The sequence below is a fragment of the Dermochelys coriacea genome, chromosome 28, assembly GCF_009764565.3.
Source record: "Dermochelys coriacea isolate rDerCor1 chromosome 28, rDerCor1.pri.v4, whole genome shotgun sequence".
Classification (NCBI taxonomy): domain Eukaryota; kingdom Metazoa; phylum Chordata; order Testudines; family Dermochelyidae; genus Dermochelys; species Dermochelys coriacea.
Genome location: NC_050095.1, coordinates 6,194,450 through 6,217,087, shown reverse-complemented (window position 1 = coordinate 6,217,087; position 22,638 = coordinate 6,194,450). Strand labels below are relative to the sequence as shown.

General features: G+C 49.6%; 2 protein-coding genes across 2 annotated transcripts in view; both read left to right on the top strand.

The window, feature by feature from the left end:
* The first annotated feature begins 2,723 nt into the window (after positions 1–2,723).
* Positions 2,724–22,638, top strand: part of LOC119849388 (zinc finger protein OZF-like) — an 875,044-nt gene continuing 855,129 nt past the window's right edge. Inside the window, exons 1-5 of the mRNA XM_043503847.1 lie at positions 2,724–2,734; positions 4,048–4,163; positions 4,465–4,497; positions 6,562–6,644; positions 7,298–7,318. Coding sequence (XP_043359782.1) covers positions 6,621–6,644; positions 7,298–7,318 — 45 coding nt within the window. The 5' untranslated portion in view covers positions 2,724–2,734; positions 4,048–4,163; positions 4,465–4,497; positions 6,562–6,620. The remainder of the gene's footprint in view (positions 2,735–4,047; positions 4,164–4,464; positions 4,498–6,561; positions 6,645–7,297; positions 7,319–22,638) is intronic.
* LOC119849406 (zinc finger protein 551-like) lies at positions 3,937–19,420 on the top strand. Its single transcript, XM_038386490.2, has 4 exons — positions 3,937–4,163; positions 4,465–4,497; positions 13,378–13,491; positions 18,158–19,420. Exon 4 carries the CDS (start codon positions 18,409–18,411, stop codon positions 19,345–19,347), a length of 939 nt encoding a protein of 312 aa, XP_038242418.1. The 5' UTR covers positions 3,937–4,163; positions 4,465–4,497; positions 13,378–13,491; positions 18,158–18,408; the 3' UTR covers positions 19,348–19,420.

Sequence of the window (22,638 nt, the reverse complement as noted above, 5' to 3'; positions counted from 1 at the left end):
GCCCTGGGGAGGATGTGGGATCCCCCCCCCGCCACCTGTACCTTCTCCAGGTCCCCCAACTCTACCCCCTCCCCCCGTGTCCTCTTTCGGGGGAACCTGAAATCTGGTACCCCTATTCCCGAGCTGTGCCAATGCCCCTGGCTTGCTGCTGGCAGGGATACTGGGGTCCCCGGGCTGGGATCACAGGCAGAGAGATGCTGGGGTTTATTTTTTGTTTTTTCTCGGATCTAAGGAGTGTCATAAACCCCCTGCTATGGGCCCGGCGGGGCAGGGCCAGAGCCGGGTAGGAGCCGCCCCTTCCTGCCCCCCCAGCCCGGCCGGGAGCCCTTTGTGTGTGTACGGAGGAGCCCAGCGCGGAGCGGGCGGGTCCCGGGGGCAGCGTGGGGCGGACACGATCCTGCCGGGAGCGGCCCGGAGCCGGCTCGGTTGCAGAGCTCGGAGCCCGGGCTGGACCCCGGGAGCGAGGGGATGGGGGCCGCCGGGGGGTATATCTGGGGGTCAGAGCCGGGCTGTGGGGTGGGGGGGATGGGCTGACAGTGGGGGTCGTGGGGCTGCTTGGAGCTGGGAGTTTGGGGGTGCCGGTGGGGGGGCAGAGCTGGGAGTTTGGGGGGCATCAGTGTGAGGGGGCAGAGCTGGGAGTTTGGGGGTGTCGGTGGGGGGCAGAGCTGGGAGTTTGGGGGGCATCAGTGTGAGGGGGCAGAGCTGGAAGTTTGGGGGTGTCGGTGGGGGGCAGAGCTGGGAGTTTGGGGGGCATCAGTGTGAGGGGGCAGAGCTGGGAGTTTGGGGGTGTCGGTGGGGGGCAGAGCTGGGAGTTTGGGGGGCATCAGTGTGAGGGGGCAGAGCTGGAAGTTTGGGGGTGTCGTTGGGGGGCAGAGCTGGGAGTTTGGGGGGCATCAGTGTGAGGGGGCAGAGCTGGGAGTTTGGGGGTGTTGGTGTGGGGGGCAGAGCTGGGAGTTGGGGTGTCAGGGTGGGGGGCAGAGGTGGGAGTTTGGGGGTGTCGGTGGGGGGGCAGAGTTGGGAGTTTTGGGGGCATCAGTGTGAGGGGGCAGAGGTGGGAGTTTGGGGGTGTCAGTGGAGGGGCAGAGCTGGGAGTTTGGGGCTATGTAGCTGTGTTAATTTCAATGCTGGATCTGAATTGTTAGGGGGTGGCTGGCGGTGGGAAGTGGGGCCCCGAAATCTGCCAGCAGGGAGGTTGTTTGCAGCCTTTTGTAACCCCCGCCTCCCCCACCGCTTCTTCCAGGAGCCCCCACGGGAGCGTCTGACCCCTCTGGGAAAGAGAGAGAAGCCACCAAAGCGGGGAGCTGCTGCAGTCCCTGAGCCACTCCCTGCAGGTCAGGCTGTCCTTGCAATGATCCTACCCGGCGTTTCTATAGGAGCCTCTCAGCCCCAGACCCCAAAGCGCTTTACAAAGCGGGGCCGGGGGCATTATCCCTATGGGACAAGGGGGAAAACAGGGCAGAGCCCTGCCCAGGTCACAGAGCGAGTCTGCGGCAGGGCCAGGGATTGGGGACCAGCCTTCCCTCTCGCTGTTCCCACCCATGTGCAGAATGAATTTTGTGATGTGCCCCAACATGGAGGTGACTGTGACACATAAGGTCCATACTGGGGCACATAACAAAACTCACGTGGTGGGGGTAGAGCCGAGGGGTTCTTGTGGGAGGGGGCTCAGGACTGGGGCAGAGGGTTGGGGTGCAGGGGGGTGAAGGCTCCGGCTGGGGGTGCGGGCTCTGGTGTGGGGCCGGGGATGTGGGGCTCAAGGCTGGGATAGGGTTGGAGTACAGGGAGTGATAGCTCCAGCTGGGGTGCGGGCTCTGGGGTGGGGCTGGGGATGTGGGGCTCAGAGCTGGGTTAGGGTTGGGGTGCAGGGGGTGAGGGCTCCAGCTGGGGGTGTTGGCTCTGGGGTGGGGCTGGGGATGTGGGGCTCAGGGCTGGGACTGGGTTGGGGTACAGGGGGTGAGGGCTCTGGCTGGGGGTGCAGGCTCTGGGGTGGGGCCAGGGATGAGGGGTTAGGGGTGCAGGAGGGGCTCCGGGACTACGGCAGGGAGAGGGGAGCTCTGGGGCTGCAGGATAGGCACCCTCTCCCCTGGTCCCAGCAGGTCCGGGCTGGGGGAGGGCCGCTCCGGCCAGCCTGCTCCGGCTCTGCTCGGGGCCGGGCTACAGGGTGAGTTGGGGCTGAGGGAGGGGCACCCTGCCTCTGGCCACGGCACGTTCCCAGGGGGCAGGGTGCCCTCGGCGCTAAATAGGCTGATTCATGGCCATACAGCTTGCAGGGAACTTTGGTCCCTGATGCTACAACCCCAAAACCTTCACTCCTGCCCTGTCAACGTCTGTCTGCATTTGCACTTGGAGGGCGAAATCCTCCCCCATGCCTAAGGCCCCACTCACCCCAGGTTAATGGGTTACTGGGGCCAGGGGGCTTGGGGGGCTCTCAGCCCTAGTGGGACTTTCAGTCTCAAGGCAGAGAATTTTCTTCCTGTAAAGTGCCTGGGGAGAAACTTTTCCCCCACGGCCAGGGATTGCTGGGGCAGCTGAGAGCAACTGTCCCTGCTTGTGGGGATGGGGGGAGACGGCAGCTGCTCTCTGCACCAGAACCCGAAGGTCTGAAATTCCCCTAAATATCAGAGGGTCCCATGGTGATTCCCCTGTAGAGCAGGAGGCTTCCCAGTCTGGGACACCCCCTCTGATGGCCTCTCCTTTCTCTCCCTCTCCAGGGTGCTGGGAGCTCTGGGGGCAGGTAGGTGCTGGGCTCTGTCTCACCCCTCTCATGGTGTGTTAGGTCTGGTAACGGCACTGAATACAGGGCGTCCCCCGGCCCCTGCAGCGTGACACGCTGGCTTAGAGCCTGTGATTCTGTGTCCCCTCGCAGCTGCCTCAGCAAGGGGAAGAGCCTGTTACTCTCTGACAGCTGATACGGTCCCACCTGGGCTGTCAGACATATGGGCCAGGGGCCAGACCCGGCCTGCCTGAGGCATTTATGTGGCCCCATCACGTATTCACATGGCGCAGGGTCTCCGTTTGCATTGTTTTAAAAGTAAGTTTCTAGCCCTCCTGGTTACAAAGAAATCCTCCCAAATGGGAAACCCTCCCTTTCGGAGTCGGCCAATGGCCTGAAACAGCGGCTCAGGGAGGCGTGAATGGCCCTGTCCTCTGTTAATCCCATCGGACACACGACACTTCCATAGTCCCTGGCCGATGAGCTGAGCAGGTGGAACAGGAGCGAAGCCTTTGCAGGGTGGGAATAGGGGATTGCCACGGGGTGGGGGGGAGAGCAGAGGAGAGACACGAGGAAGCAAGAGATCAATAGAGAAAGGAGGGTGGGAAAGGAACGGAAACAAAGGGTAGCAAGAGCAGGGGTGTAGGGGAAGAGGCGATATTCCCACAGTGTGATATTGATTATGATAGTAAAAGACTTAATAAATAATCACTAAAATTTTATTTCCTATCCAAAGGGCAGCATCTCCCCTTGTTCTTTGTGCCTGGGTGTCCCACAGAGCAGTGGGTGCCCTGCTGTGAATGGAGGTGGGGTGGAGAGTCCTAAATCGATACCCTGGCCCGATGATCGCAACAGACAGTGGAATATGGCCGTCTTGGCCTGATGAGTTGGACACCCCAGGGTTACAGCTTTTACTGAAGGGCTCCGGGTGTTTAAGGCCCCAGGTTCATTCCCTGCTGAAGACCTGGCCTTTCTGTGTCCACACTGAGCATGTGGGATGCACCCCCTCTTTGGTCTGTCTCTTCCCTTTGCACATAATCCCAGTGCTGCTGTCCCTTGTTGCTGGAATATCCCAGTGGGGGAGGTGGATCTGCTCCCCACAGAACCAGAGCATCCTGGAGAAAGCCCATGAAACTGTCTTGGTTCCTTGCCCCAATGTTTCCCCACGTCCCATCTCTCTGGGCCCATGGATAGCACAGGGCTGAAGGTGACTCACCATAACAGCAACCATCCCAGACTACAAAGCTCAGATCCAGGTTTGCTGGAGTTTGGGGGTTGCTGGGCTCAGGGATTGGGGATCCGGGCCCGTTTCTCACTCCTCCTCCTTTCCCCAGCAGGGAGGATGGGGCGTTTCGGAAGCCAGATTCAGGGTTTGCGGAGCTGGAGAAGAGACTCAGCCATTTCTCTCTGAAAAGTGCCGTCCTGAAGCAGGTGCTGCTGGGATTCAAAGGTGAGTTGGAGTCTGGGGGTGGCGTCTCCTCTGGTTAGAGCGACCCTGGCCCTGGGGAGGAGTCGGGGACTCTAGTGATGTCACTGACCCCGGGCTCCATCTCACAGCCCCAGCTCCGCGCGTCGCCCTTCCCCATGGGAGTCGTCCTGTGGGGCTGGCTCCGTCTGCAGCGGCTGCGTTATGGGCCTCGGTCTGGGTCACCGTCCCGTAGTTAACAGCAGTTCCATTCATAACCAGTGGGAACCTCCCCAGGGATGCGGGGGCCTGAATCCTCACCTCTCCCGTCCTCTCCTTCCCCTAGAGACGCTGCGACGGGAGCTGGGGAGCGACACAGGTACGTGTCTGTCTCTGACGGGCCGGGGGGAGATTTCAGACCAATAACCATGTTAGCGGCAGGGGGGCGCCGCCTCCAGTCCCCATGTGCACCTGGAAATGGTGGAACAATGTGAAGCCGGGTGAGCCCCGTGACTGATTCACTCCTGCTGTGACATCTGATGGGGATTCAGAGTGAATCTGGATCTCAGGGGGGTGTTTCCCTTTGGGGAAAGGAACAACAACCTGAGTGGTGTGAAATAGGATGAGACAGGAACAAAATAGCCATACACCAAGAAGTCTGACAGCTTTAATGAGTGAGGGAAAGTGGGCAGCCAAGCCTCAGGAGTGAGGTTGGGTGGAGCCCAGCTGTACCCCATTTAAAAGTAACGCTGGCTGAAGCCATACATATCGCATACAGACCGGCTGCAAATGGTCATTATTGCTGTTGCACGTGTTCGTGTTTCTCACACTTTTCACATTGGTGACCCCGGGCTTCTTTTTGCAATCCCCTTATGCTGAATGCGAAACAAGAATAAAACACGGATCAAGGCTGATCCTATATAACTTGCATGGGTGCATTTCAGAAGGCTGACCGAGAACAGTTGTTCTTGGGGGCTAAAAGTGCAGGAAGTCAGGGGAAATGAGATTTTCTTTGCTTAAGAGGCCAGTAAAGCTAGTAAAGTGCAGAGTCCTGCACTTAGGACGGAAGAAACTCATGCATTGCTACAGGCTGGGGACCGAGTGGCTAGGCAGCAGTTCTGCAGAAAAGGACCTGGGGATTACAGTGGATGAGAAGCTGGATATGAGTCAGTGTGCCCTTGTTGCCAAGAAGGCTAAGAGCATATTGAGCTGTATTAGTAGAAGCATTGCCAGCAGATCGAGGGACATGATTATTCCCCTCTATTCGACATTGGTGAGGCCACATCTGGAGTACTGTGTCCAGTTTTGATCCCCCCCCCACTACAGAAGGGATGTGGAGAAATTGGAGAGAGTCCAGTGGAGGGCACCAAAAATCATTATGGGGCTGGGGCACATGGCTTCGGAGGAAGGGCTGAGGGAACTGGGATTGTTTAGTTTGCAGAAGAGAAGAGAGTGAGGGGAGATTTGATAGCTGCTTTCAACTACCAGAAGGGAAGTTCCAAAGAGGATGGGGCTCGGCTGTTCTCAGTGGTGGCAGATGACAGAAGAAGGAGTAATGGTCTCAAGTTGCAGTGTGGGAGGTCTAGGTTGGATATTAGCAAAACACTATTTCACTAGGAGGGTGGTGAAGCACTGGAACGGTTACTGAGGGAGGTGGTGGAATCTCCTTCCTTGGAAGTTTTTAAGGTCAGGCTTGACAAAGCCCTGGCTGGGATGATTTAGTTGGGGTTGGTCCTGCTTTGAGCAGGGGGTTGGACTAGATACCTCCTGAGGTCCCTTCCAACCCTGATCTTCTATGATTCTAAATCTTTCAATATCTCCCGGCCCATCTGATTGCCTGTCCTGGACCCCTTGGTGTTGCAACCCATCACCTGAGAAACACTACACAGTTTTGTCTCCCAAGTGGCTATGAATGGAAAGAGAGCATTGCATATGGACCAACTCTGAACGGAGCAGCTAGAGCAGATACGGACCAACCCTTCAGTGGTTAGCAGAGACGGGGATGAGGCAGAGCGTGTGGATCCACAATGGCATTTCAGGATAGGGAAGGCCTCCAGGAACAGACAATAACCAAATCTCTGAGCCAGGAGGGGAGAGAGAAACTGAGGCGGAATAAGCGGGGAGGGAGGTCACAGGCTCCCAAACCTGCTCAGATCCAATTCCTGTCTCAGCACTGGACAGGTTTTGCCTGGTCCCTAGCTGTGCGTAGTTCCCCCTCTGCTGGGGGAATGTGCCGTACTGGGGAACCATGGCAGGTTTAAAGGGTCTCAGTGGGTTTAGTCCTGGTGGGAAGGGAGGGGTCTGCATTTTCCCAGCATGAGAGTCTAGAACGTCTCTGCAGAGAAAGCACCAGTGAGACACGTGATGTGAAATGACCTAAAGTAAAGTCTGTTCTGAAATCCACCCCCTCCCTCCCGCCCAATAACCCTTCTCCCCCTGGCAGGCTGCAGAATAACATCCCCGGCTCCCTCCAGATTCTCCCAGCCTGCCTGGGGAAGGGAAATGGATGTGGCAGAGCTGGCTCAGGTAGGGATGCTGAGGAAATGCTGGGGGTGTTCCCCCAGGAGCCAGAGGGACGGTGAATACACAGGAAGTGGGAGTGACGATCCGAGGGTGGGAGGGTGCAGGCAGTAGACAGGGTGGTGAATGGGGAGGGTGTGATGAACTGGCTGCATCTGGGGCCTGGATTCTAGCAATACATCATTGCATGTGGAAATTCCCCTATTTGTGGGGCAGGGAACAAACCCGCCTGCGCTGGGAAAACTTCCCAGACTCCCAGTTCTGGAGCGTGAACCCACTAAGCAGAGGTTGCTATGAAGGGGGCACCCACTAGTGAGGCTTAGGGAAGATGTCCCATCCCCTCCCCTCCAGCTGCTAGCCATGAGGAGGGTGTTGGGATTTCTACAAGGAGGGGCTCTCCCTGGACCTTGCTGGGGACTCCAGCTCCTGTATCAGCCTCTGACTAGGAGGTGTGTGATGAAAGTGAAGATCCCTGCCCCCTCTCTCTGCTGGGAGGGGTGAGGGTCTTTCTCCCCTCACCCTGATGCTTCCTGGCTGCTCTGAACAGGGTGAGACTCTGGGCCTCCCAGAGCTTCTCATTAACTGGCCTTGCTGCATCATGAAGAGTGGGGTTGTGTCTGGGGTAGCAGGTACTGAGTGGGGGGCTCTTGCTCTTTCAGGGGCCAGTGACCTTTGAGGAGGTGGCTGTGTATTTCACCAGGGAAGAGTGGGCTCTGCTGGACCCCGCTCAGAGAGCCCTCTACAGAGATGTCATGCAGGAGACCTATGAGAATGTGACCTCGCTGGGTAAGGATTCCTGTCTCCACAGTTACTAGAAGGGGAAATGCAGAGTTAAGGTTCACGTCTCCTCTGCAATGTAACCTTTACACTGCCCTGGCTCAGCAACACCCTGACATGCCAGTGACACACACACACACACACACACACACACACACACACACACACACCCCAGCACTGTGCCCTGCCCTGCTAAACACTGCGAGAACAGAGCACAGGAGCAACACAGCAGAAAGTCTAAGGTCTTCTCTTTGCTAAGGCAAAACTTGGGTTCAGGTCTGGCATAAAGAACAGAAGCTGACTACACCTGGCCAGCCCTCAAACACTGAGCTTCTCCACACAAACCAGCTCAGATGTACAAACGTTACCACACCTTTACCCTCTCCCTGAGATTCCTTCTGCATCATCGCCTTCACTTACCCCTCACTGAGCCCTGCAAACTGACAGGTTCGTTACCGGAGTGCTGACAATCCCCATGGCTAGAACGCACCCTGGTGCGCTGTCACTGACACAGCCTACAACACTGAGCACTGAAGTGAGGCAGACTTGGTTCTTCAAGATTCACCTGCAACTCTCTGCATATCACAGTCACAGCTCTGCCAAGCTGCTCCAACTAATCCCTCCACCGTCCGATTACAGCTACAGCTGACCCAGTGCACACAGCTGGAGGGCATGCAGAGAAATGCTGGTATTCCAGTCTGTGAAACACAACACAAACAATGGCATGTTGTTAGTCCTTCCTCATCTACAGAAGGGATGTGGACAAATTGGAGAGAGTCCAAGGAAGGGCAACGAAAATTATTAGAGGGCTGGGGCACATGACTTACGAGGAGAGGCTGAGGGAACTGGGGTTATTTAGTCTGCGGAAGAGAAGAGTGAGGAGGGATTTGGTAGCTGCTTTCAACTACCTGAAAGGGGGTTCCAAAGAGGATGGAGGTCGGCTGTTTTCAGTGGTGGCAGATGACAGAACAAGGAGCAATGGTCTCAAGTTGCAGTGGGATTGCAGTAGGTTGGATATTTGAAAACACTGGAATGGGTTCCCTAGGGAGGTGGTGGAATCTCCATCCTTAGAGGTTTTTAAGGCCCAGCTTGACAAAGTTCTGGCTGGGATGATTTAGTTGGGGTTGGTCCTGCTTTGAGCAGGGGGTTGGACTAGATGACCCCCTGAGGTCTCTTCCAGCCATAATCTATGATTCTATTATAAATTCATGGATTTTATGACCCGAAGGGACTATCAGGTTGTCTACTCTGACCTCCTATATCACAGACCATAGAATATCATCCAGTTACTGTTGTGTTGAGCTGAATACCTTGTATTGGACAAAATCAGCTTCCAGAAAGACAATCCAGTCTTGACTTGAAGACTCCAAGAGAAGAAAAATCCCCCATTTCCTTGGGAGTTTATTAATGTTTGCACCACCCTTATTGCACTATAGCCAGTGGCTAATGGTATCTCCAGGGTTAGGAGGCAGGGGTAGAGTTAAGGTTGCCTTGCACGGGTGGGATGTACTTTTACTCGTCATTTCCTGGTATTCAGAGCTTTAAGTTTAGTCACCGTCCACATTCTGGAAGGGCACACAGCATCACGGGGCAACCTTAAGTCTGTGTTAAAGAAGTTAATTAACTGTGTCTACACTAGAGATTTTGCTATTATAACTCTATTGGTTAAGGGTGTGATTCTTCACACCCACAACCATCAGACATGTGCTGACTGAAGGAGGCATGCTGCAAAATTTTAAAGAGAGACCAGGCCAGAATCTGCATGTGGACATTAGAGCACTTGAAAAAAAAAAATTGCTCGTAGCCCAGTATGAGTGAGCAAAATTCCCAAGAGGAATTCCTGCAGAATGCAAGAAAAACATGTCACACACATTGTCAGAAAGCCATCAGTGGGAGGGCTCACGCTCAGATGCACGGTGAATTTCTGGTGCAGGGGCCACGATATGTCCTCTTGAGCCGCTCAATTAGTTTGAGAGGAGACTGCTGGAAACACTCGGTCTTTTAGTGGAGCCTTAACAGAGCCATGTAATCCCAGGCCATGTGCGTCTCGAATCTTCCAATCCTGGATTTCAAACCCCAGGCTGGAGCATCTACACTCAGTGGTGACCCTAGGTTAAGAATTTGAGTCCAGGCTTTTTGCAGATCCGAGTCCAACCAAGCACATCCCAGCCTGCCCATGCCTTTCCATTTGCCCTGAATCCTTCTCTTTGATCTTACACATGGTTGTTGGCCCTCTCCAGGATGCCAACCATCAGTTCATTGTGGAAACGTTTCCTCTTGGACTGGTCTGTCACGGTACTGAGACCCAAGCTTCTGCTGGAGTGTTCCCGAGCTGCTGAAGTACAACAAACTGCCAATACAGGTCTAGAGATACCTGCAAGCAGACATAAAACAGGACGTTGTTGTCTCAGTGATGCAAAAACTGCTCAGTGGACAAGCTCAGAAAAAGAGGCCTTTTGGAATCTCAAAGAAAAATTGGGTATTTTGCAAAACTGAACTTCACTATTTTGTGAGAAGAATGCTTCAGGTCCCAAAAGATCCATGGACACAACTGGGTAAGTCATGGTGAAAAGGGTGCACAGAGAATGGTAATGTGAAAAATCACGATTTTGCTTGGTGGGTTCTGGGGGAAGGCCATGACCTACTCCATAGGCCTTCTGTCCTTTCAAGCCTTCCACGTTTTGGAGGACACAACAATTCTTGTGGCTCCTGAATGGCAAAGAGAGATTTCATCTCATGCCTTCGGTGACCAGCCAGCCGTGTACGCCACCAAAGTATTCAAATTTAGGGGGGCCAAACAGCACATCTATAAGGGAAATGGGCTGATCAGCTACTGAGGATGCTGTAGAAAAATATACCCTTCCCGGAAATGTGGCTACCTATCTTCAGTTCCTGATACTGGAAACGTTTGCAGTACCTGGGATTGGGGCAAAATTTTGTGCAGGAATAAGCAGGATGTGTGTTAGCATCCGCATGCCTTACGGCAGTGGTTCTCAACCAGGGGTACGTGTACTCCTAGGGGTAGTCAGAGACCTTCCAAGGGGTACATCAACTCATCTAGATATTTGCCTAATTTTACAAGAGGCGACATAAAAAACAGAAATTGGTAGAAACTAAGATTTCGTACAGATAATGATTTATTTATACTGCTCTGCATCCTATACCCTGAAATGTGAGTACAATATTTATATTCCAATTGATTTATTTTACAGTTGTATGGCAAAAATGAAAAAGTCAGCCATTTTTCGGTAATAGTGTCGTTGGGATACTTGTCTATTTTTACTTCTGATTTTGTAAGCAAGTCGTTTTTAAGTGAGTTGAAACTTGGGGGTACGCAAGACAAATCAGACTCCTGAAAGGGGTACGGTAATCTGGAAATGGTGAGAGCCACTGCTGTATGGCCTTCCCATGGTTTCAGATACAGGCTTTTATGACTACTTGCAAATATACAAGATCCTGGGGACTCATGAGGAACTAGACAGAAATCAGTCGTTTCTATTGTTGGACTGCACCCTAACACAGCCATATTTCAGACAAATGATTGAGCAGTGTACTGACAGAGAAGGCAATCATAAAAGATTAGGGTTGGAAGAGACCTCAGGAAGTATCTAGTTCAATCCCCTGCTCAAAGCAGGACCAATTCCCAACTAAATCATCCCAGCCAGGGCTTTGTCAAGCCGGGACTTAAAAACCTCTAAGGAAGGAGATTCCACCACCTCCGTTCCAGTGCTTCACCACCCTCCTAGTGAAAAAGTTTTTCCTAATATCCAACCTAAATCTCCCCCACTGCAACTCTAGACCATTGCTCCTTGTTCTGTCATCTGCCACCACTGAGAACAGTCTAAGTCCATCCTCTTTGGAACCCCCTTTCAGGTAGCTGAAAGCAGCTATCAAATCCTCCCTCATTCTTCTCTTCTGGAGATTAAATAAACCCAGTTCCCTCAGCCTCTCTTTGCAAGTCATGTGCCCCATCCCCCTAATCATTTTCGTTGCCCTTCACTGGACTCTCTCCAATTTGTCCACATCCCTTCTGTAGTGGGGGCCCCAAAACTGGACGCAATACTCCAGGTGTGGCCTCACTAGTGCCGAATATCAGGTTTTAATTTTTTTTTTTTTTAACACCCCAAAGCATCGTAGCAAGAATACGAGTTTCTAGTCAAACTTCCATTGAAAATGCACATTTCACTGTTTGTGCTTCCCGGTCCCCTGTGTGAATTGCACGTGGTGGTGGAGGGGGCGGGGCGAGGCCCAGGTGGGCGGTTGTTGGTGGCAGTCGAGGGAGGGTGGCTGGAATAAGGGCTGCCCCTTGGATGGGCACACGGCTGTCTCCGGGGACTGACAGAGACAGACTGAACGGGGTTCCGACCCAGCCTGGCTGGCTGCTTGCATGGGCCCGGCCAGGACGGACCCTGCCATAACTTTTGCTGCTCTGCGCTAAACTACGCAAGGCTGCCCGATGCGGCGCTCCAGTTGAAGTGTAAACCCTGCTCTGTTTTGAAAGGCTGCCTGGTGTCACCCCAAATACTCAAGGAAAGCATTGCACCCTGAAGGGGTCCAGTCCAGGTCTCCAGCAGGAGTGCGGGCAGGCTGGAGTCACTGCAGGAAGCCATGAGGCAAAACAGGGTTAGCTGGTGTACAAAGGCTCCCATTTCACAGACTTAACTGCCAGAGGCCTGCCCCAGTGGAAATTTGTGGATCTCCAGCACATGGCCTGTTAAAGGGGTCACTCCTAGGGGACTGGTTACAGGCTGGGACATACACCAGACCCTGTGCGTCCCTGAGAGCAGACCTAACTTCTTCAGACACCCCATTGGGCCCCCCGGATGTCTGTCTCTCTCCCCTTACCAATCACCTGAGCAGCCATCCTCCTCTTGAGATGGGGTTTGTCTTTACGCCGCTCCAGTTTGGCCCAGACTTTGGCCCTGCTCACCTGTGTGTTAGCTGGAGCTAGGGGAGAGAATATTAAATGCTGACAGTCCGGGCATTGTCTCAACCATTTTTAAATGTTTGCCAAAGCGTGGCTCATTTTGAGCTATTCCTCTTCCCTTCCTGCTTGTTTTCCTTATAGCCCCCTATTAAACGTACCCAATGTATTCATACAGTAAACATCCCAATGGCCAGGTCAACATAAAGGATTCAGTGTTACACAGCAGCTCCATCTCCGTCACAGTGAGAAAGCGGGGAGGTTCATTGGCAGGAAGCAGCGGGGAGATTTGGGGGATCTGGAGCTGCCTGGATCCCACCCCATTATCACAGTCTCCCCACACAGCCGTCGCTGATTTAGGGGCTGCACTCCATGTTTCCGCTCTTAGGACTGTCTACTTGCTCTTTATTTTTTGTAATTTTTTTCAAATATTCTCATTTTCACTGCTCTCTCTCCCTTGCCGAGTGCCCCACCACCACCGTCACCCTGCCTACCGTGGCCCCAGCCACGATTTCTCCTCCTCACCTTCCTCCCAGCCACAAGATGACTCCTTCCCTGGCAAAAAGTGGACTTTCTTGGGGATGGGAGTGAGCCTGGGGATTCAGAAAAATCATATTTTTGCCTCCCTATCTGCAGCATCCACAATCTCTCTTCCCTGCAGGCTTCTTGGAGTCAGTCCCTCCTGAGGTCACCTGGCCCAATTCCTGTTCTTCATAGTCTCCTTTTCCAGAGGACCTAGAGTCTGTTGCTCCTGGACTATAGTTTTTTCCTTGCCAGCTGCAATTTTCACTTTCTAGGACATGGAGTTACAGTCTGTGTTTTAGGCCCCCCTTTGATGAGGATTGTCAGGTGGTGTGTTTTCCCAGCAGAGATGGGCTTAGTTCAATCCTTCTTTAAGCAGAGTGTCCTACTTATTTGAGTATCTGGGGAGCTAGCCCCAGCCTATTGCTGTTTCAAAATGGGTTGGGGTTAAAAATAGTAGAATTGTTTGTGTGAGAAATCTCCCATGAACCCACTGGATTTCCTTTCCCTGTGAAGAGTTTCCAGTTGTCACACCTGATGTGATCTCCCATCTGGAACAAGACAAAGAGCCATGGGTCCCAGATCTCCATGATTCAGAGGAAAGAGAGATCCTGAGCGGTGCCAGCACAGGTGAGGAATCATTAAATCAATTCAAAAGCTGTCGGCGTCTGAAGGACACAGCTGGGATTCCTGACAGAGACCTTGTGAGTTCTCAGAGTTCAGGATTGTCCCCAGCAGGTTTGTATCCTCAGGGCAGATGTCGCTCATGACTTCCTGCCCATTGTGAGAGACATCTGGCAGTAGCTTCCTCCTTGACCTCCCTTCCCTGTGAGTGATTGGATGGGATTTACAGGCAGAATTGATCCCCTCCTAACTGTGGGAAAGGATTTGGGGAAACTCAGTCCCTTATTTATTTCCATCTCTCTAGCACTTCTTTGGTTGACCAGGATGGGAATAGTGACCATGAAATTCTCAGGGAGATGAGAGAGGCCATAAAAATGAATAATCAACAATAATGGGAGATTTCAACTATATCCATATTGTCTGGGAACATGTCACTTCAGGACAGGATCCAGAGAAAGTTTCTGGACACCTGAATGACTGTTTCTTAGAGCAATTAATCCTTGAACCCACAAAAGAGGCGAGGCAATTCTTGATTTACTCCTAAATGGAGTACAGGATCTGGTCCAAGAGATGACTATAGCTGAATCACTTGGTAATAGCGACCATAATAGAATTAAATTTAACATCCCTGGTGATATCAAAGAAGCCCACCACCATAGCATTTCATTTCAAAAGGGGATCTACACAAAACTGAGGACATTAGTTAAACAAAAATTAAAAGGTACAATCTCAAAAGTGAAATGCCTGCAAGCTGCATGGAAACTTTTTAAATGAACTCAAGAAGGAAGTCTTGGAGTCATTATGGATAGTTCTCTGAAAAGATCTGGTCAATGTGCAGCAGTAGCCAAAAAAGCTGACAGAATGTTGGGATTTATTAGGAACGGGATAGATGATAGGACAGAAAATATATTGCCTCTATACAAATCCATGGTAGGCCTACATCTTGAATACTGCGTGCAGTTCTTGTTACCCTCATCTCAAAAAAAATACATTTGAATTGGAAGAGATGCACAGTAGGGCAACAAAAATTATTAGTAGTATGGAACGGCTTCTGTATGAGGAGAGATTATAAAGACTGGGAATTTTCAGCTTCGAAAAGAGACGACTAAGCAAGAATATTGTAGAGGTCTATAAAATCATGACTGGAGTGTAGAAAGTGAATACAGAAATGTTGTTTAATCCTTCACATGACACAAGAACTAGGGGTTAGCCAATGAAATTAATAGGTATCAGGTTTAAAACAAACAACACACAGTCAACCTGTGGAACTCTTTGCCAGAGGATGTTGTGAAGGCCAAGACCATAACAGGGTTCAAAAAAGAACTAGATAAGTTCATGGCGGATAGGTCCACCAATGGTTATTAGCCAGGATGGGCAGGGATGCAACCCAATGCCCTGGGTGTCCCTAGCCTCTGACGGCCAGAAGCCGGCAATGGGCGACAGGGGATGGATCACTTGATGATTCCCTGTTCTGGTCATTGCCTCTGGGCACCTGGCATTGGCCACTGTCGGAAGACAGGACACTGGGCTAGATGGACCATTTTTCTCTGATCCAGTGTGGCCGCTTTTATTACCCCGGCTTCATTTAGGAGCTCTGTAATGGGATCGGCACCCACCTCTCGCAAGCGCCCCCGCTGGTTCGGCTTGTCTGCATTCTTTAAACCAGTCCAGCCCTGGTATGGGGCTGTATCCCCAGACCTTCCTCCCTGGAGACATTATCTTCCTGTGGCCTTCCCCAGGCTCAGTCCCTACTCACTCCCAGCAGCCAGCCAGGAGACTCTCACTCCCCTGGTCTGTGACCCTAAAATTTAGATGCTAATTAAACTAGCCTATGATAGCGCTTCATTGCTCCCCCGCTCCCTGCTAGCGAACTGTTTTTGGCTTAGTTCTAGCAGCCAGCCAGGAACACCTCTCGCTCCCCTGGTCCCCGCAAGCAGATTTACCTGTCTGTCATCCTGCTGCTCTTCCACCCAGGCACACAATCCTTTCTTCTCCAGCTCCAAGCAGCAACTAACTGCTGCTCTATTCTGCAGCTCCTTTTATATGGCCCTCCTGGCCCCTGATTGGCTGTTCCAGCAGCCCCTCTGGGCTTCCTTGCAACCACTCTAGGCCAATTGGAGGACCTCTCCACTGCTCCTTTCCTGGGATGGGTGTGGTAGAACCCTTAGGCTTCCAGCGGGGGGCTGTTGGGCCTAGTCCACCCATTACAACCTTGCATCAGTTCTCTGTTGAACCAGAACGTACATACCAGATTTAGGATATTCTAAATGGCATTGAGAGTCTCTTTGGTCACAATCACACACTTCCCTTATACGTGTAAGCTGTGGGGTCTGGTCTCTAATGTGATGAACAAAACACATATTACAATGTATTAAAATTTCAGAGTAGCAGCCGTGTTAGTCTGTATTTGCAAAAAGAAAAGGAGTACTTGTGGCACCTTAGAGACTAACAAATTTATTAGAGCATAAACTTTCGTGAGCTACAGCTCACTTCATCGGATGCATTTGGTGGAAAATACAGAGGGAAGATTTATATACACACACAGAGAACATGAAACAATGGATTTTATCATACACACTGTAAGGAGAGTGATCACTTAAGATGAGCCATCACCAGCAGCGGGGGGGGGAAAGGAGGAAAACCTTTTATGGTACAGGGCTAGACAGCTGAGACGAAGAGAAATTGAGTAAGGGCACTTAACCTTTAGGTCACCAGCTTGTAGGCTTGGCAGAATTCAAATTTTATTTTATGCTTTCAACGTATTTTTTAGATTCCCCCCATTTTTATTGATTTCAGTGTTCAGAATTGTGGGAAATTACAGGTTTTAAGCGTGCTTTCAATTTTCAGCCATTTAAATTTTCAATTGCAGGAAATGCTGGCGGGGGGCGGTATCAGACAATAATTATTGAACGGCCATAGTTGTTGAGACTCGAACAGTTAAAACTTTCAAAAAGAAAAGGAGTACCTGTGGCACCTTAGAGACTAACCAATTTTTTAGAGCATAAGCTTTCGTGAGCTACAGCTGACTTCATCGGATGCACCTGAAACTTTAGCACATTTGTTAAGGGTGTTTCTGGGCTTCTTATCTCTTTATTTAAACTTCCTGCAGCAACAAAAAAAATAAAAATTGCCCCTCACAAGAGCGTGAGTATGTTTCTCATTCTGGGCTTCCTTTGGGTCCAGAAGAAACCAAGTGCTGATGGTTTCTTCTGGACCCAAAAGAAGCCCAGAATGAGCAACATACTCATGCTCTTGTGAGGGGCAATTTTTATTTTTTTTGTTGCTGCAGGAAATTTAAATAAAGAGATAAGAAGCCCAGAAGCACCCTTAACAAATGTGCTAAAGTTTCAGGTGCATCCGATGAAGTCAGCTGTAGCTCACGAAAGCTTATGCTCTAATAAATTTGTTAGTCTCTAAGGTGCCACAAGTACTCCTTTTCTTTTTGCGAATACAGACTAACACTGCTGCTACTCTGAAACCAGTTAAAACTTTATAACTGTTAAAACAAACCGTTAATATCACATGTCAAAATATACAAAGTAAGAACTCTTAAAGCAAACTCTACGTTCTAAGTAGCCTTTTTCGTAGTTTGCCCGTCTGAAATTCTGATTATTGATGGAAATATTTTTTGTTTGTTTCTGTGTTTACGGTGAAATTGATATTTACCAATAAAAATCTCATCCTCTCAAGCCTACCAATCTGAATCAATCAAAGTATGTGTTTAATTTAGGGCTGTCAAGTGATTAAAAAATTTAATCGCAATTAATTGTGAGATTAAAAAAATTAATCATGATTAATCATGTGATTAATCACACTGTTAAACAATAATAGAATACCATTTATTTAAATATTTTGGGTGTTTTCTATATTTTCAAATATATTTATTTCAATTACAACACAGAATACAAAGTGTACAGTGCTCGCTTTTTATTTATTTTTTATTACAAGTATTTGCACTGTAAAAAACCAAAAGTAGTATTTTTCAATTCACCTCATACAAGTACTGTAGTGCAATCTCTTTATCATGAAAGTTGAACTTACAAATGTAGAATTATGTATCAAAAGAACTGCATTCAAAAATAAAACAATGTAAAATTTTAGAGCCTGCAAGTCCACTCAGTCCTACTTCTGCCAGTCGCTCAGACAAATAAGTTTGTTTACTTTTACAGGAGATAATGCTGCCCACTTCTTGTTTACAGTGTCATCTGAAAGTGAGAACAGGTGTTCGCATGGCACTGTTGTAGGCAGCATCACAAGATATTTATGTGCCAGATGCGCTAAAGATTCATATGTTCCCTTCATGCTTCAAACACCATTCCAGAGGACATGTGTACACTTTGTATTCTGTATTGTAATTGAAACCAACATATTTGAAAATGTAGAAAAGCATCCAAAAATGTTCAATACATATCAGCTGATATTCTGTTGTTTAACAGTGTAACTAATTGCCGTTAATTTTTTTAATCACGATTAGGTTTTTTGAGTTAATCGCGTGAGTGAACTGCAATTAATTGACAGCCCTAGTTTAATTTAAAGCATGTGAGTGGTGTCATTGAAGCCCTAGGGTTTAGGGATTCCCAGGACACGAGGAGCTTCTGCCATTACCCCTTCACTGCAGCCAGTGTCCAACATGGGTTCATCTCCCCTTCTCCACTCCTGTTTCTGCCAACAGGAGGTGTGTTGCTGAGTGAGAATGAGGAGCAGAAACCTCAGCAGAAAGATGCTGAGCAAGTGAAACCACATGGGGTATTACTGAAAATATCTCCAGAGGATGTTTCCAGGAGTCATGAGCAGAGGAAAAGTTGTGAGAGTCAGCACAGGCTGGAGAGGAGACAGAGAAACAAACCAAGTGAGAAAACGAATAAACCCATTAACAGTTGTGGACCGCACACACACCTCAAAGAAACTGCAGCCCGGCAGAAAATGCAGGCAGGAGAGAGAAACAAGACATGCGCTGAGTGTGGGAAAAAATTCAGTAGCCGCTCTGCCCTTATATTACATCAGAGAATCCACACGGGAGAAAGACCCTACGAATGCTGTGAGTGCGGGAAAAGCTTCACTCGGAGGTCAGCCTTTATTAGACATCATAGAATCCACACAGGAGAGAGACCCTATGAATGCCGTGAGTGTGGAGAAAGCTTCACTCGGCACTCAAACCTCATTACGCACCAGAGAATCCATACAGGAGAAAGACCCTACAAATGCTGTGAGTGTGGGACAAGCTTCACTCAGAGATTTTCCCTGACTACACATCAACGAATCCACACAGGGGACAGACCCTATGAATGCTGTGAGTGTGGGAAAAACTTCACTAACAGCTCAGCACTTATGGCACATCGGAGAATCCACACAGGAGAAAAACCCCATGAATGCTGTGAGTGCCAGAAAACCTTCATTAGCAGCTCAAAGCTCATTGCACATCTGAGAATCCACACAGGAGAGAGACCCTATGAATGCGGTGAGTGCAAGAAGAACTTTACCAACAGCCCAGACCTTATAAAGCATCAGAGAATCCACACAGGAGAGAGACCCTATGGATGTTCTGACTGTGGGAAAAACTTCACTTACAGCTCAGCACTTAGGAAACATCAGAAAATCCACACGGGAGAAAGACCCCATGAATGCAGTGAGTGCGGGAAAAGCTTCACTCAGAGCTCATCCCTTATTTCACATCAGCGAATCCACACAGGAGAAAGACCCTATGCGTGCTCCGAGTGTGGGAAAAAATTCATTGACAGCTCATCACTTCGGAGCCATCAGAGAATCCACACGGGAGCCAGACCTTATGAATGCAGAGAGTGTGGGAAAAACTTTACTTGGAGCTCAAACCTTATTACACATCAGAGGCTCCATAGCTCATAGAGACACTCTAGAAGCTCTAAATGTGGGGAAAGATTGTATCAGAACTCAGCCCTAACGTATCATCAGAGACTTTTCAAGGGAAAGAAACACCACAAAAACCTTCTCTGGGGCTGACAAAGTTTTATTTATTTTTGGCTAGTTCCCTCTTAAAAGCTCGTTGAACTATTTGTGTCACATGGTCTCTCTCAGGTGGGTTGCTTGCACACCATTCTTTAGGGTGAATCGTGTAGGGTGACCAGATGTCCTGATGTTATAGGGACAGTCCCAATTTTTGGGTCTTTTTCTTATATAGGCTCCTATTACCTCCCACCCCCATCCTGATTTTTTACACTTGCTGTCTGGTCACCCTAGTCCCTCCTACCAGGAATGTCCATGAGGTTCAGGTGCAGGGGGACAGGAGTGACCCCAACTAGCTCCATCAAAGTAAAATTAGCTGGGCCTCATCCCCCCTAGGATTTTCTGTGTCGTTAGCTAGCTTGATGTAAAACCACAACTATCTTGCAGTGAAGACATGGCTTATGTAGAGTAGTTGGAGTTGTCTAGCATGTTTATTCATAACTTCACCTATGCTCCATCAGTTTTCCTTGTCTAAACAATCCTGGAGCATCACATTTCTACCATTCTCCCATAGCAAAGTGATTGTTAGAGTCACCAACTTCCCCTTTGGGCACAAATTCCCTCATTCTCATTTGTTCTCACATTGCCGTGTGTTGAACTGAACATCGGTTATTTTTTGTACCATTTTCTCACTTTAAAATATATTTAATTGTAGCAAATTCTGTGACACCCAAAGACAATGGGGTGTGTCAGAAGGATTGTCATGGAGTCCCCAGGGCGATGCTCTGGAACTGCTCCCTACAAAGCCAGTCAGGACCCTCGGGGAGCCTCCTCTCTCTGAGCAGGTTTCAGAGTAGCAGCCGTGTTAGTCTGTATTCGCAAAAAGAAAAGGAGTACTTGTGGCACCTTAGAGACTAACAAATTTATTAGAGCATAAGCTTTCGTGAGCTACAGCTCACTTCATCGGATGCATCTGATGAAGTGAACTGTAGCTCACGAAAGCTTATGCTCTAATAAATTTGTTAGTCTCTAAGGTGCCACAAGTACTCCTTTTCTTTTTTCTCTGAGCAGACTGTCTCCAGGGCAAGATGCTTACACAGCTTCCACCTTCCTGGGTCTGACCTCGGACCACTCAGCATCCCCTTCCACACCATGCGCTTCCTGCAGCGAGTCCACCCAGGCGGCGTCCTGGGGAGCCAGAGGGCCCTGCCCCCCAACTCCACAGTCAGACGTGACTCTCAGCCAGCCGGGACAACAGAAGGTTTATTAGATGACAGGAACCTGGTCTAAAACAGAGCTTGTAGGTAAAGAGAAAAGGATCCCTCAGTCAGGTGCATCTTGGGGGGGTAGGGAACCCAGACCCCTGTTCTGGGCCTCTCTCCATTTCCCCAGCCAGCTGTAAACTGAAACTCTCTAGCCCCTCCTCTGGCCTTTGTCTCTTTCCCGGGCCAGGAGGTCACCTGATCTCGTTGCTCTCCAACACCTTCAGTTGGCACCTTGTAGGGGAGGGGCCCAGGCCATCAATCGCCAGGAGACAGGGTGTCGGCCATTCTCTGCGCAGACACCTTCACACTGGCCCTCTAGGGCTCTGCAACAGTCACACCCCCTTATCCTACCACCTAGATACCTAAGAAATGCATAGGGGAAACTGAGGCACACACAGTCTTCAGAGAAAACATTAAGAACATTCCCATTTCGTCACACCCATCATCCCAACTGTGTTAGCTTCTGTCTCAGCTGTATAGAGTTTATCTTCTTCACATTTATACCTTCGCCACCATAGTTTCCCATAACACAGTGTTCTGAGTTCTCAGTGCTTGGGAATCATGGTTTGATTTCTTTGATCCTAAATCAGAATCATTACATCTGGATGTGAAGGAGTCACAGACCTGGAAGGAGAATTTTTAATGGATCTAAAACTGTGCGTGTGACCTTATTGACATAAACTGTGACCGTATAGATCATTGTTGCAACCACTGTTATATATTTGCAGCAAATAGTATACAAAGGTTGTTGTGTGCAGTGTCTCTGAAGAGATTATGATTTGCAGGTTATAATTATGCTAGCTGTATGTATCATTTTTGTATTTGAAATTATGAATATGGGCTATGTACTTGTATCTCAAATGTATTTGATTCCAAGTAGCCTCAGTGAAGCATTTGGTCAGCTGCTTGAGGAGGGACTATTCTCAGTAAGTGCCCAATCAAGAAACACTTAACTGACAATGAACTTTGGGAGATGCCAATCCACATCTGAGCTTTCCTGGGATCGTTCAAACTAACATAAACAATGGTGTCGGCCTGCAAACCGAGTCATGCATGGACATGTGACTTGCCCATGTGACTTCAGACTCCATCTTGCTGCTGTGATTTTCCACAGTAAGAACAAAGGGGTGTCCTTCCACAGGCAGAGAATATAAAAGGCCCTGGAAACCCCTTCATCTTTTCTTCAGTCCTGCTTCTGACCTTTGGAGGAACTTTGCTACAAACTGAAGCTCTGAACAAAGGGCTGAATGACCCATCCCAGCTGTGGATGTTCTCCAGAGCCTTGATTTGAACTTGCAGTTTATTCTATCACTGCTACAAGCCTGAACCAAGAATTTTGCAAATACTGTATGTAATTGATTCCAATTAACCAATTCTAGCTCTCATCTATATCTTTTTCCTTTTATGACTAAACCTTTAGATGTTAGATTCTAAAGGATTGGCAACAGCATGATTTGTGGGTAAGATCTGATTTGTATATTGACCTTGGTCTGGGGCTTGGTCCTTTGGGATCGAAAGAATCTTTTTTTTCTTTTACAGGGGTATTGATTTTCATAACCCGTCATCCCCATAATGAGTGGCACTTTTGGGGATACTGGGAAACTGGAGTGTCTAAGGGAATGACTTGTGTGACATATGGTTAGCCAGTGGGGTAAAACCGAAGTCCTCTCTGTCTGGCTGGTTTGGTGTGCCTTAGAAGTGGAGAAACCCAAGCCTTGGGCTGTAACTGCTCTTCTCTAAGCAATTTGTCCTGAATTGATACTCTCAATTGTGTCCCACCAAGGGCAGCATCGTTACAACCCACTAAGCATAAAATGCTCACCACTCCCAATAAGGCAGATTAACTTTTCCTGGTGGCCAGTCAGGATCAGGTCATGCGGGGCTCCTCCATGATATTCTTGGCAGGGTGTTGAGGCAGCTCTGATCTTGGGCTGTGTCCTGAGTTAGGTTCCAAAGAATTTCTTTTTGG